Source organism: Odontomachus brunneus, unplaced genomic scaffold (assembly GCF_010583005.1).
Source record: "Odontomachus brunneus isolate Ranch 3 - 2012 unplaced genomic scaffold, Obru_v1 Obru_scaffold_003, whole genome shotgun sequence".
Lineage (NCBI taxonomy): Eukaryota > Metazoa > Arthropoda > Insecta > Hymenoptera > Formicidae > Odontomachus > Odontomachus brunneus.
Genome location: NW_022639453.1, coordinates 1,037,602 through 1,052,983, shown reverse-complemented (window position 1 = coordinate 1,052,983; position 15,382 = coordinate 1,037,602). Strand labels below are relative to the sequence as shown.

The 15,382-nt window shown below is 36.7% G+C and overlaps 3 protein-coding genes across 7 annotated transcripts in view; 1 reads left to right on the top strand and 2 right to left on the bottom strand.

The window, feature by feature from the left end:
- The window catches only part of LOC116843799 (PHD finger protein 14), an 8,055-nt gene extending 5,341 nt beyond the window's left edge, over nucleotides 1–2,714 (top strand). For 2 of the 3 annotated variants that reach the window (XM_032814560.1, XM_032814578.1), the window contains exons 11-14: nucleotides 40–178; nucleotides 262–527; nucleotides 622–730; nucleotides 1,397–2,714. In XM_032814560.1, coding sequence (XP_032670451.1) covers nucleotides 40–178; nucleotides 262–527; nucleotides 622–730; nucleotides 1,397–1,417 — 535 coding nt within the window. In that variant the 3' untranslated portion in view covers nucleotides 1,418–2,714. The remainder of the gene's footprint in view (nucleotides 1–39; nucleotides 179–261; nucleotides 528–621; nucleotides 731–1,396) is intronic. The other variant, XM_032814569.1, reaches the window with a different exon arrangement.
- On the bottom strand, nucleotides 1,921–4,078 carry LOC116843814 (methionyl-tRNA formyltransferase, mitochondrial). The gene is made up of 6 exons (XM_032814592.1): nucleotides 3,738–4,078; nucleotides 3,371–3,568; nucleotides 3,182–3,304; nucleotides 2,751–2,929; nucleotides 2,451–2,648; nucleotides 1,921–2,279 (listed from the first exon to the last, which is right to left on the bottom strand). The coding sequence occupies exons 1-6, from the start codon at nucleotides 3,953–3,955 to the stop codon at nucleotides 2,101–2,103; spliced, it is 1,095 nt and encodes a 364-aa protein (XP_032670483.1). The 5' UTR covers nucleotides 3,956–4,078; the 3' UTR covers nucleotides 1,921–2,100.
- A 2,202-nt stretch (nucleotides 4,079–6,280) lies between these two features.
- Nucleotides 6,281–13,862, bottom strand: LOC116843777 (egalitarian protein homolog). 3 transcript variants are annotated; one of them, XM_032814542.1, is made up of 8 exons: nucleotides 13,719–13,862; nucleotides 13,088–13,199; nucleotides 12,778–12,966; nucleotides 10,851–12,312; nucleotides 10,376–10,456; nucleotides 9,991–10,235; nucleotides 9,526–9,911; nucleotides 6,281–9,291 (listed from the first exon to the last, which is right to left on the bottom strand). In XM_032814542.1, the coding sequence occupies exons 4-8, from the start codon at nucleotides 12,291–12,293 to the stop codon at nucleotides 8,933–8,935; spliced, it is 2,514 nt and encodes an 837-aa protein (XP_032670433.1). In that variant the 5' UTR covers nucleotides 12,294–12,312; nucleotides 12,778–12,966; nucleotides 13,088–13,199; nucleotides 13,719–13,862; the 3' UTR covers nucleotides 6,281–8,932. The 3 variants fall into 3 exon arrangements, with proteins under 3 accessions (XP_032670433.1, XP_032670430.1, XP_032670439.1); XM_032814539.1 differs by having other exon boundaries at nucleotides 13,672–13,823; XM_032814548.1 differs by lacking the exon at nucleotides 13,719–13,862 and adding an exon at nucleotides 13,293–13,665.
- Between the last annotated feature and the right edge of the window lie 1,520 nt (nucleotides 13,863–15,382).

Below are 15,382 nucleotides of genomic sequence, written 5' to 3'. Positions count from 1 at the left end.
TATATATATATATATATATATAAACTTGGATTGTATCAGGGAAAAGCACAAGAGATATACTCCTGATCCAATAACCGGGATCAAACAGAGAAAAAGGAAGCACAAGAGGAAAAGTCTTGATATAGAAAATCCAGAACTGCAAGGCCAACCAGAAGTTCACCGGAGGATTACGATAAAAGTATATCCGCTTTATCTCCCTATTTTATTGCATTATTGTGTTTATATAAATTCATATTGTTAAATCGTTGTCGTCGAACGTAGATAAAACCAATTCCACGACCGGAAGGCGATGTGGCCTCAGAATCAAGTCCGCAAATGTTTGTGGCCACTTCCACGAGTACCGAAATCACACTGCCACCGCCGCCACCTCTGCCGCCGCCGGCTGCAAACGTGCCGCCGCCGGTAAACGCATCTGTGAATAGCAGTAGTCGCTGGCCGACAGGAACTGCGAAGAAAGGGAAGGACACGGACCTTTTGACGCAATGCAATGTCTGTGATACTCCCGGTACCAACCAGAATCTCGTTATGTGAGTATTCCAGAGCTGCGGACTACGACAAGCAAGAAGATAGCTTATATTCTTAACGATTTTTCACATTACGAGTCGATCATTTCTGTTCTAGGTGTGACGAATGTAAGAAGTGTTATCACTTCACTTGTTTAGATCCTCCTGTGAAAAAGTCTCCGAAAAGGAGAGGCTATTCGTGGCACTGTGCCGACTGCGACCCTAGTGTAAGTTCATAAATTTTTACTGTTCGTAAACGCCAATATTTTTCAATACTAGATTGATGTACTTTCTATTTTGTCTATATATCGACACATGGAAGTCCACAATAGATAGCCGTGCGATGTGAAGAACTATTTTTCTTTAGATAGGCATTCCTTTGTCTTTTTACCTAGCATAGTTCTCGAGAGTGCACACGATATTGTGGTATTTGTGTAAGACAACAATATTTTCTAAGACACCAAACAATAAATCAGGACAATTACACTTACACCATTAACAGATGCTTGTAGACAATAAGCACAGATATGACAAAATAAAAAGTACTTTAATCTGAAATATGTATACGAGTAACTGACTGATTTGATTTCATATTGAAGTGAATTAAATGTGGGAATATATGACGTCGTCTAATGAAAACGCCAAAAATTAATATACTAAAGAAAAGGGAATGCAGTTTTTTCTTTTTGTCTGATGCACAAATTAAATTATATTTATCTTTATTTTTATATGTGATCTTATCTGCAGCAGACTAGAAAATAATACGTTGAAGTATTCTGAAGTCCTTTTCGGATCTTCGAATTTAATATTGTCAGTGGGGATATATATCACCGGCACATTAAGTGTAATAAAAGAAAGAGATTTTCATGGTAAAAATCTTTCTTTCATTTCAGGCCTCTGAATCTGAGACTTAATATCAACAATTTTCTATCTGCAGCTACAATTCTACGTTTATATAAATAAGACATTCACACACACACGCACACACACATACACACCCAATGTCGTTACGTTTTTCTTTCTATAAGATATATATCAAAGTATAGAGAAAATTTTCTGTAATTAGAAACAAAATGAATTTTGGGAATTATTACTGAAAATTCCACTCCAAAGTATAATTTATTGGAGGTTTTACGTTATATTATAGCACAGTTCGCGCTATTGATTTCTTATGAATTCTTTTACAGACTTTCATCATAACGCTTTATAGTTTCATATAGCGCGTGCTTCTTGCGTAAAAGGTTTCTAAGTAAATTGTAAAATAAGAAATAAAAGAAGTGTACAAAAGAGAATATTTTTGCATAAAGCAAGAAGATACGATACTATTTTAAATGCAAAATTACACAAAGTTCTGAGATGAGCAAAATAATTTATCCGCGTCCGATGCTCAAGAAGATATTAATACACGACAAGCAGCTTATTATTTTCACAGTGAAGTCACTGCGTCTATATTATATTTAGTACATTCTAAGTCTATAACTTACTATTATAGTAAATAAAAGTTTAATGTAATTATATCCGTTTTCCCTTCTGGGTGAAATTTTTGTAGGTTTACAAAAGAACTTTACAGTGTCGAAGACAGAGGCAGCACTGTAAATTATATTATGTTACTCCGAAAAAGTAGTTTCTTCATTTTGTCCTGCATAAATCCATTTCTGAAGTCTATCGCCCTCATAGGCGAATGGCCAAATACTATCAGCTTCTTTATCGAGACCCAGCTTGGGCCTTTACATGTCACGATTAGTGAATTACTCTTTTTATCAAATCGCACCAAACCTGGAAGAAAGTTTCTCACATTAATCACGCACATCTTATTCAAAAATAATTAAATTTTCAGATGAATAATTTTTTTCCTAGGAATAAACTGAGGGTTTAAACAGCGTTTCAATTGTTGGAATTAATTTAGTGCCACACTGAATCAGTACAGGGGTAAATAATAACAATCACCTGGTACATCATCGTCCTCCGGAATTGTTCTATCAGTTGGTTTTGACACCTGCTGAACGTCGAGCAATTTTATCGCTGTGTCACCGAACTTGGTTGTTAACGGATACAATCCTAAAAGGCCGCGATGCAGATCATACACATTCTTCGCCGTCATTTCGTCCCACTTGACCAAAGAGATCTTTGATGTAACTTTAGGTGCTATAATGTGTATAATTGTCAAAAAGATATTAATGAGAAAAAAATTCAAATACTTTAAACACTGAATGTATTGTTGTTTTTAATATAACAAAGACGAGTTACCATATGTTATGCCTATCCTTTCCTGAGGCCTCGAGGATAATAATACTTCCGGCAGTTTTTCTATCATACTAACCAAAACATTTGCCCCTGTTTTTGCTAACTTCACGTACAGTTCCGGTAATGTTTCATTTGCTTGAATATTTACTCTCTCCTGTGTTATTATCTCTCCAATATCAAACCTGAAATAATAAAGCAGTGCATGAGAAATTATTTGTATAAAACTCTAGTAGATTCCAGGTAATATTAAAATTGTGATATTCATCCTTTTAACTTTAAAAAAACATATGTAGCAATATTTAAAATATTTTATACATTATACATACAGAAGAGAATTAAATTTAATAACTCTTGCATTAATTTATATTACTTGAAATCTCATTCCTCAGGCTAGATTACTTTCAAAGTTATGAATTTTAAAGAAGAAAGAGTACTTCTCTGGCATTATTTTCAGGATAGTAACTCCTGTTTCTGTATCTCCATTAATCAAGGAATATATTATTGGGGCTGCTCCTCTCCATCGTGGCAGTAAGCTAGCATGAACATTTATCATGCCACTGTAACAAAAGATAATATGTACCAAAATACAAACTACACTTGTGAAAATGGATAGAGCAACTTACAGTGGAAAGGAACCAATGATATTTGATGGTATCAAATGACCAAAGGAAACAACTATCCCAATGTGAAAATCCTGTGGATTATTTTCAAGAGGCCATGTGTTAACAACAATTCCCTTTTCCTCTGCATACTGTATAACGGAATTCTTTTTCTTTTTATATACTGACACAACTTCCAACCGACATAGTTTTTTGGCTCTGCTATACAGGAAGCAATTCCAATTTAATGTTTAATAAATGAAAGGAAATAGCATTATTTTGCAGATGAAAGAATTCTGTTTTAGGTTGCTATTTTTTGGAAGATGTATTATCTATAAATATGTACTAACACTGGAATCAAGAATTAATTATCAATATAATTAATACTAACTATTTATTATATAAACTTCGTAAAGTCTCGAGAGCAAAATCATCTGTTCCGAAAAATAACACGTTCCATAGTTCACGTGTTGTGGAAGAATGTCTTTTTTGAATATTATGTGCACTATACAAGGAGGTTATCTTGTGCGATTTTACATTTCTTTCTAATGTTGTGAGTAAACGTGAACACATCTTTATTACACGCGTTGGAAAATTAATATTCAACATATCGTTATATTTTCATATAGAGAATTTATTATATTAACGTAGTCATTGCCAAAATGTAGAGACTCATTTACATGTGTGGCATAGCTTCTAACATACTCATGTGCCATCTATCAGAGAGAAGCTTGAGAGCGGCCACGCCATATGTTTTGGCGACACCGATTTTCACGCTGGTGCGATGCGTTATCTGCACCCATTTTTCAGGTGGAACTACGTTCCCTACGCCCATTTTCAGACGATGCCGATAAAGCAGCGATTCGGTGCATGTCTATTCTACGCCCATTTCCTGGCGATTCGTGTCCGTGCTAAGCGTATAATTGCGTGGTTAAGAACATGGACCATTGCGTACGAACTTATATTTCATTCAACATGCACATGATCTTTTCTCTTTACGCACTGTCATAAATTTATTTACGTGTATATGCATACGAAATATCATATGTACATACGTGTATATGCGAGAACCTGACCGCGAAAAGCATACCTACTTCCATGCTCTACAAAACGCAACGATATTAATCGCATTATTATAAAACATTAATTCCAGTAGCATAAACTGTGGAAAAACTAGTGCTCTTTAAATAACATCAATATCTTTCGTGGTTGCCGAGAAATACCCACATCCCTTATAGAAATATCATACTAAGAATCATTGATAATTACTTATTTTCAGTATTAAAAATACTGGATAATAAGTAATTATCAATGATTCTTAGTACGATATTTTTATAAGGGATAGCACAGAAGTTTCAAAAAGCTTTCAAAAAGGTTTCAGAAACATTGAACCTTTCTGAAATCTTCTTGAAATCTTTCTGAAAGCTTTTTGAAATTTCTGTGCTGTGTGGGTAAGGAATAAATGCTAGCGGCATGTAAGAGCTTGATCGCAACATCGAAACATCCGCGCATTTATATACTTTACCTAAAGCAGTGGTATTAATCGTAATATGATAAACAACTAATTCCAATAGAGTAAAGTGTGGAGAAGACAATGTTTTTTGAACGAAATCGATATCTTTTGTAGTTGCCGAAATTAAGCAATAAATGCTAATGGCATGTAAAAGCCTGAGCACGACGTCGCAGTCAAGTGCTTATGCCGCCAGTATTTTTGCTCTCTTTCGGCAACTACAAAAGGTATCGATTTCGTTTAAAAAGCACAGACTTCTACACACTTTACTGTATTGGAATTAATGGTTTATAATATTTCGAAAGCATCACTGCTTTAGATAAAGCGTGGAAGCGCGCGTACGTCTCGACGTCGCGGTCGAGTGCTCATATGCCGCCAGTATTTTTTGCTTTCTTTCGGCAACTACAACAGATATCGATTTCGTTTAAAAAGCAATTATTTCTTCTCACTTTACTCTATTGGAATTAGTGGTCTGTAATATTACGAAAAATACCACTGCTTTAGGTAAAGCGAGGGAGCGTGCTTACGTCTCGACGTGGCGGTCAAGTGCTTCTTTGCCGCCAGAATTTTTTGCTCATATCGCGCTTGCACGCTTTACTACTCCAGTACTAATTGTACTATTATAAACATTTAATTACAGTAGAATAAATTGAAAAAGTTAGTGATTTGTGAACGAAATCTATATCTTTTGTAGTTGCCGAAATTAAGCAATAAATGCTAACGGCATGTTTAAGAGATTGAGCGCGACGTATGTCTCGACGAATGATCCAGTGCTTATATCCAACATTTTTTGCTATCTTTCGGCAACTACAAAAGATATCGATTTTGTTCGAAAATCATTGACTTCTCCTCATTTTAGTGTATTGGGATTAGTGGTTTATAATTTTACGAATAATACCATTGCTTTAAGTAAAACGTGGGAACACGCGTACGTTTCGATGTACGTCGCGGTCATCCTCTTACATGCGCTAGCATTTATTGCTTAATTTCGGCAACTACAAAAGATCATGTGCATGTTGAATGGAATATAAGTTCGTACGCAATGGTCCATGTTTTTAACTACGCAATTATGCGCTTAGCACGGACACGAATCGCCAGGAAATGGGAGTAGAATAGACACGCACCGAGTCGCTGCTTTATCGGCATCGTCTGAAAATGGGCGTAGGGAACGTAGTTCCATCTGAAAAATGGGTGCAGATGGCGCATCGCACCAGCGTGAAAATCGGTGTCGCCCAAAACATATGGCGTAGCCGCTCTCAGGCTTCTCTCTGTGTATATATATATATAAACAAATACAAGAGATTTTTATTCTATAACTTTAACATTTCTTTTTCTAGATAAATGAAAACGAGGAAAGATTGATGAAAGACAAGTTTAAAAAAAAAGTAGCAAACAGATAGTATATAAATATAAAAGCCTGATGTTTTTTTTTTGTAATATCCTTTATTACATACATTTGTTTTAGACTTTATTTCGCATGTATTTCGGTATGTAACGAATTAGTCATTGTTAATAATTATGTGAATTAGCATTCTTTTGTATAAATATTTTTGTGATGTTCCTTGTTTAGTATAATTACTATAATCGACTTGATACAAATGCATTACAAAATAATCCGGATGACACTCTCTAGGCCAAGCTTAAAATATCGCTCGTAAGAATATTATTACCTGGATAATTGGAAAAGAAAACGTAATGTATAGTAATAAATATAGAATGGCATTAGGACATTTTCTTTTCCAAAGACCAGGATGAACAAAATAACGAACGAATCGGACCCACAAAATAGATTATCACCAAAGCAAATACTATATAAATTTTTCTCTCAACTATCTGCGCACTCATCTGAACTATAAAACTAGCTTAAGTTACGCAATAAATCTCCAACAAAGGTATTGAATTTAAACAATTGAAAAATGTTCAGAAAAAATATCAATGACAAATTATTTCAGTTGAAATTAATTTGAACTAGAATCGCGCGAGTAACAACTTTACATGTTTTACCAAGTGTCTTTCTCATCATGCCAAACCCAAGCGATGAGTACAAAGGACTTAATAAGTAAAATATACAAACGATTATCGATATACAAGAAATGTGTCTATATAATAATAGACTATTAAATTCATTTCATTCAATCTAGAATTCATAACACAAATCAAATTCAATTAAAGAAGCCTAAAGATCTCATAAAAATACTATTCATCAAACTTCTATAACATCGAAATATGTAATTAACTTTTTTGTAACTATAATTTTAACAGAAAATTACAGTATATCGAGAATCATCTTCACATCAGTAAAAATTCAAGATTGTTCTAACGAAAGTATTTTAATGTCTTAACGGCATATAGAATTGCCGAAATAATAATTTGGTTTCCAAATGTAACGACCAATTAAATAATCCTTTCTAGTAGCAACAACGATTATACATTTTCCCAAAAAAGAGTTCTTACGCATTGATGAAATATTATAATTAAAACATCTACATAAAGATACTAAGATACTAAGGAACATCCAATGTACGTAATTCGCATTCTCGAGAATTTGAATTTGTAAAATATATTGCTAGTAATCGGTGTTTTGATTAGATCAAAACAATTTACATGTAGATTGTCCAGATATATTGTAACAATTTCTGGCATATTTTATACGAATAACGCGACATAGTCGAACACGATTTGATATTACTTGAGCCTCACATTCTCTCGATTGGTAGGAATTGATGAGAATGTGTCGATGAATCGCCTATGCGACTTCCTTCTCCAGTTATTCTTATAGCACGTGTTCAAGTGTGTTAAAAACGGGATTACGCGAGCGTAATTATATTGAATGTTACTTGTCCGTGTGTAAAGTATTGCACTAAAAACACCTGTGCGATTCTCGCGATGACAATGGATTTATCGAGGTCTCTAGCCGAAATCGTCACTCAGTTCCACACAAATTGGCAGTTTATGTACTAATGATATGCCGTTTAAAGGTAGATCTACTACTGTGACACGACGAATGATAAATACATCGAAATCTTATCTAATTGTAATCCCATTCATTGGAAGTGCGAGCGTAATTATATTCACCACAAGCAGGTATAATTAAATAGAAATATAAAATCTATCTGTTAATCCGTCTTTTACTCTGTACATATTCTATAATATAACTTGGCACTTGTATAGCTATATGAAAATAAATTATATTTGTAGTCGATGTGTGTAAGGAAGAGAGAGGCTGCGTAAGATCACTTCGCGTGGTGCACAAGCTTCTTGAATCTCGCGAGAGCAAGCGTTCGCTGTATAAATTGGATAGACATGCCGTTACGCTCTACATTCTTACACTGCCGATGAATTTGTTTATCTCGAGTGACGCGCAACGTAGACCGAGCAGCGATTTTAATGCAGTACTTCACGGAAAAATATTTCGTTTCAGCAAGCATGATATGCATCCCACTAATTCCGCGACGCTTTATTATAAAAAGCGTTGCCAATTGTTATATTTCTACGAACAGTACGAGGACTCTGCCGATACTCGTATATAAATTTCGTCCGATTAATCAGTATTCACGATTTATATTTAATTCTGAGATTAACGACAAACGTCGTAAGATGCATTTGCGAAAATTGCAAATTGCTGCGAACTGTCGAAACCGATATTCTCGTCCGCACACTGTGCTTACGCATATCGTTACTTAAAACACATTCGATCTTTCTTGAAAACTCGTCAAAGAAAGACAATCTTCAAGCGAATACTAAACGTACGATGTGTATATATACGTGTGTGTGCATCCTCGTATAAAATTAATTAACCTTTTCCTAAAAATCTGATTGCTATACCGTCAGATTCGGAAAGGCGTTTGTATATAACAAGGCCTATTCGTTTAAGACACTTTTAAGGGAGCAGACGCACAGAAAGCATATTCCGTTTGGATTTCGCTGGTTCTGCTCTATGAAAATCTCGTTTATATTACATTAAAATAGATAAATTTTCTCAACTACTTATAATTCCTTCATTCCATACGTTCATTCGCTTTTATAAAAACCTATAAATGGCAACTTCTCTACTACTTTCACAGCAGTTGTAATACCTACTTTTTTGGCGAGTTCAGTAATTTTACTCTCTCCTTTTCTTCCTCGCTGACAAAGATTCTAGTAATCACTATATCACCAGTGCTAAGCGTTTGGCAAGCCACGCTAGTTCCAATAGTTGCCCGCGGGCTGTCAATCTTGTCGCCTTGACAGGAACAGACGCATTTAGTAGGAGATGCCTCTGCACTGTTGGCGGAAAGCTGGTCAGTCGCGGAGCTAGTGACTGCCGAGAGTATGGCTTCCAATTTCTCAATCTTCTCCAGCCTATCCATCCGACCGTCCGAAAGTATCTCGTCCACCATCTGCATCGATTCTGTCAAGCTTGGAGTATCGGCATTGCGGGGTGACAGTATGCCACCTGAAAGTCATATTTCAGAATCAAACTGTGTTTGTTAAAACGTAGCAGAAGAACTGACGAAACTGATTGACGAAGTCCAAGAAGGATTAACTGCAAGAACACTTAATTAGACTTCAAGCTTGTTATGCGTTCGGCTTTGACTTCAAACAATGAATTTGAGTAAAACGAATAATCAATTTCATATACTTTAAAAGCACTAACGAAGCTTTTATTCTTACAGCGTAACAATCGTACCAGAATGAGAATTTTCCGAAGTGTAACTTTCCATACTGGGATACTCCACATCGTCCGTCTTATCCTCATCATCGTCGTCACTACTGTCGCCCTTATCCTGACCCATATTTTCCAACTTTTCCAGTTTCTTCGCAACTTTGTAGCTCCCTTTAAGCTTTTCCTTCTCATCCTCGGTAAGATCCAAATAGCGAAGGAGTCGAATCTCACGATTGCTTAGTACAATGTTCTTGCTCGTCGCCTCTTCCATTCTCTTTTTCAGATCTGCCACTTCAGTCTCGACCTTTCGTTGCTTCTTACGTGCTTTCACCTCTGTCGGTCTTATATGCATTTGAATCTGTTCCTCACACAGCTCTACAAACAGACCTTGTACCTCCGGCTTGATAAGTCTGTTGATAATAAATCGTTATTAGAAGGCTCGCTGTTGTTGGTAATTCCACGAATATTTATTCACAAAAATACACGCACCTGGACATGGCATTATAGACTTGAGGTACAAGGCTCAGAACGTCGCTGCTCGCGTAAATCAGCATGTCGCGAGTCATCGGTCGTCGGGACCAGTAGCGTTGATCCTTACGGTAAATGTTCTTCATTTGTTCTTTAAGCGGATTACACGGAGCACCATAATGATCACATAATGTATTCAGATTAACATTTTTAACTTTGTACACAGGCTTCCCCGTTTCTTGAAACTGTAGTACTGCATGAGCAGCCTATATATACAAGATATTACATTCTCATATGTAATGTATATATAATTCATGTATAATATAAATAATATAAATATAACGAAAAGATATGTGATATATTAATATAAAATTATACAAACAGGCATGAAAACGAGGAATATTACCTGTGTATCAAAAACGTTCGTCAACATAATTTTGAATTGATTATACAGATTGACACTATCGTTCCTACAGTCATGAATAACCTGTAAAAGCAAAAATAATTAAAATAATTAACACGATATACAGAGTTTCCGAGGCTTTACCAAGTAACATATTACACGAGCTAGCACATTACACAACCAAATATAAAGGGAAAATGTCTGTAAAAATCGAAAGAACGTCATAATATACCTGTAAATCTTGTAACATTCAAACAATATTTCTGAGATTAAAAATCAATTATAAGAGTCGGGAACTACAACAATATTTATTACATATTATGTATTAATAATTAAAATTGCTTAAGCATTGGTTTAATTTTAATAAATATCGTCGCACAGTAACGCTTATAGTGCACAGCTCTTACAGGCTTTTATAGATTATAATTGACTTATTACAATCGTTAAAAATCATCTCGGTACGTTATCATGACATTACCTTAACAACATTTTTATGTTCCAGCAGCTTTCGAAGACCTCCATTTTGAACGAGACTCGGACATGTGAACAAATCAAACACGTACACTTGACCGCTCATCGTACCGATCTGTATGAGAGTTAACTGCCCCTTGACGCCGAGATTGATGCCCTCACAGTCAAAAGAGATGACTATCTTGCCATCGGAAGGCGGCTTCCGAGGATTAATTATATCCTCTATGATCTGGAGACTGTCTCTCGGTGACACTATCACCCTGGTCTGCTGTAGAACCTTCAGTTTCCAGGCGTCTCCCATCTGTGCAGTTTGCAGACTACGGTCACGTTCCGTGTTGTCCGCTAGCGTCTTCATCACGAGCGTATTGATCCTCTGCTTGAGAGTCTGCTGCTGCAGACTCACCGGCGGTGAATTATTATTGCTTTCGACGACGGGTGACGATGTATACGCGTTTTGCAGCGAATTCGGTTGAGCAGTGGCGTTATTGCAGACGTTCTCCGGCTGCGAGTATTGCTGTGGCGGCTGCGAGAACTGGATTTTACTCGGTGGGGTGACAGACAACGCGTTCGGCGTCAAGCTGTTGTTGCTCTGATTACGGACACCGCCGCTGCTCGAGATCTTCGTTTTCATGGCTGAACCCGTCGTAGACTCGGTAGCGACGGAAGATTTTGACCGGCTTATCAGCGTCACCAGGTTGCTCTGTACGTGAAACGCATCCGGAAACATCTTGATGAAAGTTGACAGATCTTGAGGCATCTTGAATATGCACAACCAACTCTCGTGGGAAAATTTATCGCTCATCATATTGAACAATTGGTCGATCAAGATCGGACCTTTCTGCTCGATACATACACAGAAGAAGTCCAACAATTTCGCCGTGACTTCCGGATCGATCGGAATGTCCGGCTCTAACTCCAACAATCGCTCTAGCTTCATGCCTTCGTATTGCTTCAATATCACGTTATCCTCCGTAACCACGAACGCGTCAGGATACTTGAGGAGAAAGTCACGAAACTCCTTGTAGTGCTGACCGGATATATGCCTGACCTCCGGCGAGGCCTGCGATCGGTGACCCAGGAGACTTTTGATAGGCACTTCAATACCCATGCCGTACTGCACCAGTTTATTCGTAAAGTATTCTACGGCCTCACGGGCGTAATCACGTTTAATTGCGCTTTTACTACCGCTCTCCTCTTCCACGATCGGCTGGAACGTATTGACGGACACGTAATCGCCATCGATCAAGAAGAGAGCTGGATATTGCGATAGAAATTTTTTAAGACCACTTTGTGAACCTCCCGCTATCTGCCGCATCTCCTTCGTGAAGCCCTTAGCTCCGAACTGACAACTCAAATCGTGTAGTGTGCGTGGGCCAGATTTGTCCATCAGTCGTTCGAAGAAAAAGAGAAGCGTCATGTTCCTAATCATCTCATATTCCGAGCTATCCATCTTTGGTGCAAATTGTTTTCTATCAAATGGTTTATTTAAATTTTCATAATTATTTTTCAATATATCAAAAACTTGATTGAAAAATTGAGTTGTTTCATTTCATTTGATATATTCTGCCAAAAAACGATGAAAATATTATGGCTGAAATATGTAATAATATTGCTGAAAACTATACAGAGAGGCCAAACTGCTTTTCAAATAATTTTGATAGCATCATTTTTGTCAAAATTATAACCTGTTGAATTCTGCTTATTTCTCAAATTGCTGCTGAACACGATTTTGAAATATTCCATATTGCATACATTATCCATAACTCACATGTGATCAATGAGCATGTAAATTTAGCGAGAATATATTTACTATATGAAAGATATGAAATATATGCATGAAATAAATGATAAAATCGATATTTTATCGATGATAAAATATCAAGATATCTCGTTGCTGTTACAGAGTTACATGAAACAATTTGTAACATACTCACAGTCATAGTAAAATTAAAACACCAAAGATAAAGGCACATCACTAGGCTACCATCATTCTTTAGTTATGCCTTTACAAAAACTAGATCGAGCATTTGTTATCAATTGGTAGATATGATACTGTTGAAATTGAGCGATTTCCAATTGAACTGAACAATTGTGTAGCCAACATAGTGGAGGAAAAGGCAAATCTGGAGAAACATAATCTAATCTCAGTCTTATGTCATAATATATACTAATTGCTATCTTAAATCTCTCAAGATTATCTTATTGTAGAATTTTTAGAGAATCTTACTAAAGAATTTGGTGTACCTTAATTCCAATGTGGATAAAGATGCATTATGACAATTGCAATCTGTCTTCAGTCATTGCCAATTGTTTCTTTTAGAAACAATTGCATTATAAGATCTACCTCCTCTCCCACCTGTGGATAATAACAAGGAATATTAACAGGAAAAATTTGATTAAAAGAACATTAAACTTCTAATGCTAGTGGTCGGACTCGACAAATATGTACGTTTTATCTCGTAACAAATGATGAAAACATTCGTAGCTTAAATTACAAACTTCATTAGGGGAAATATGTCTCGCAAACAAGTGTCATATCGTGTTTCATATTCGGGGCATGTGCGTTCACACGATTTCGATGTCATGCGACAACACTCTATTGCGACACGACTATCTGTTACGGCTGGCCTTCAGGAATAAATCACGCAAATTTGCATCTCGTTAAAAGGCGACGGTCGCGGAAAGCTCATATTTCTCATAGGTGTGATTTTTATAGGTCACGCGATTTTCGTTTGTTCTAACTAACGGAGAAACGAAAGAGAGAACGGCGCGGATTCCTGACGTTTGTTCGGAGGATCCTAGTGATCCTACGACCACGTTTTTCTCACCGACTCGCCGTAACGACACTCCTCGCAGAACAAATATCGTGGCGTACTTTGGCAGCGACGTACAGCAGAACCGCAGCTAACCCCAAAGCGATCCACTTATTCTTTCATCCATGCAGGTATATCCAATAGATTTCTTCGCTTAGGAGAGACACCGTCAGAGGGATCCCCGTGCGCAATCGACGTTGGCGACAAAAGAAAGAGCCCTGCCCCAACAGTACGTCATGTATCTCATTACGCCCTTAATTAGTGCGCATAATTAGTTATTATTATGACGGGTTGTGTTGTAATGTAAATGATAGATACAAGCAAAAGTCAGGTTTCTGTGCGATCATATTACTACAAAATAGAAATTAGTCTGATAAGCTGTTCGATATTTTTTTAGAATGCACATAAAATTATTTTTCTAATTACAGCGAATAAACGAAATTTAATAATAACTTTGGAAAGAAATAATGAGATTATTCAAGAAGTATTTTACAGCTTAAGATTTTTAATTTTCCTCTATCAAATATATTTATCTAATTTTCCATAATAATTTTTCTATATAAAAATTCGACTAAAAGATGAAATTCAAAATTGAGGGATTATGTTTTCTTTATTTCGATGTATCTTATCGAGAAATGACGAAAATATTATGGTAGTAATATTGTTGAAAACTAGAAACTTCAAACTACAAAATATTTTCCGTATCACTTCATTTTTACCTAAGTTACTGCCCATTGAATACTGAATATTTCTCAAGAGAGAATAAAGAGAACGGCTGACTCATGGCTGAAAAGTACTACTTAAAAAATGAGGGTTCGTCCAAACCATTGTTGAGTTATATCACTTCCTCAAATCTTCGTAATGGCTCCTGCACACAGGACACGGTAATGCTTACCGCGCGGTGGAAGTTCGCGCGACAGCCAATCAATATGCTGCTTTCCGTAATAACCTTCTAGCTCTTACGGAAAAACAACATATTGATTGGCTGTCGCGCGGACTTCCGCCGCGCTGCAAGCATTTCCGCGTCCTGTGTGCAGGAGCCAATAGAGGCCATCTACAATGGAAAATGTGCGCCGTAGCAGTAAGAAATTGACCAATCATACTGGAGTTTTACAAGAATAATCGATTGTAATTGATCAATTTCTTACTGCTACGACGTACGATGCTCTATTGTAGATAACTCTATAAAAGTCGTTCTACATTAGTTACAAGCCGATCGCACAGATACAATTCTTATTGCGACAACAAATCAGAAGCATCAATGGTGCTATTGACGCTTCTAATTGGTTGCCGCAACAAGAGATGCAATCGACTTGCAACTAATGTAGAACGACCTTTAGGAGCGCCACATACGAATTGACATAACAGTAACGTAAAGCCCATTCTACAATTGCGTGAACGTGGTTGTAAGTGGTTGTAAGTGATTACGACAACCAATCAGAGTAAAGCAATCAGTGAATAAAACATTCGGATTGGTTGACTCTTACGTTCATGACTACGCTTACGCAATTGTAGAATGGGCTTAAGACGTACCGTAAAAAAGGATCAATTACAATAGAGTATTCACAAAAATGGCGACCTTACGGTTCGACGGGTGGGACCCGATTGGCTGGATCATCCTCTGATTTTGCCTTAGTTGGCTGGAACATCCTTCGATCTTGCCTTAGTTGGCTGGATCATATTCCGACCTTGTCTTCGGGTGTCTATTACTTCTTACTGTAAAATA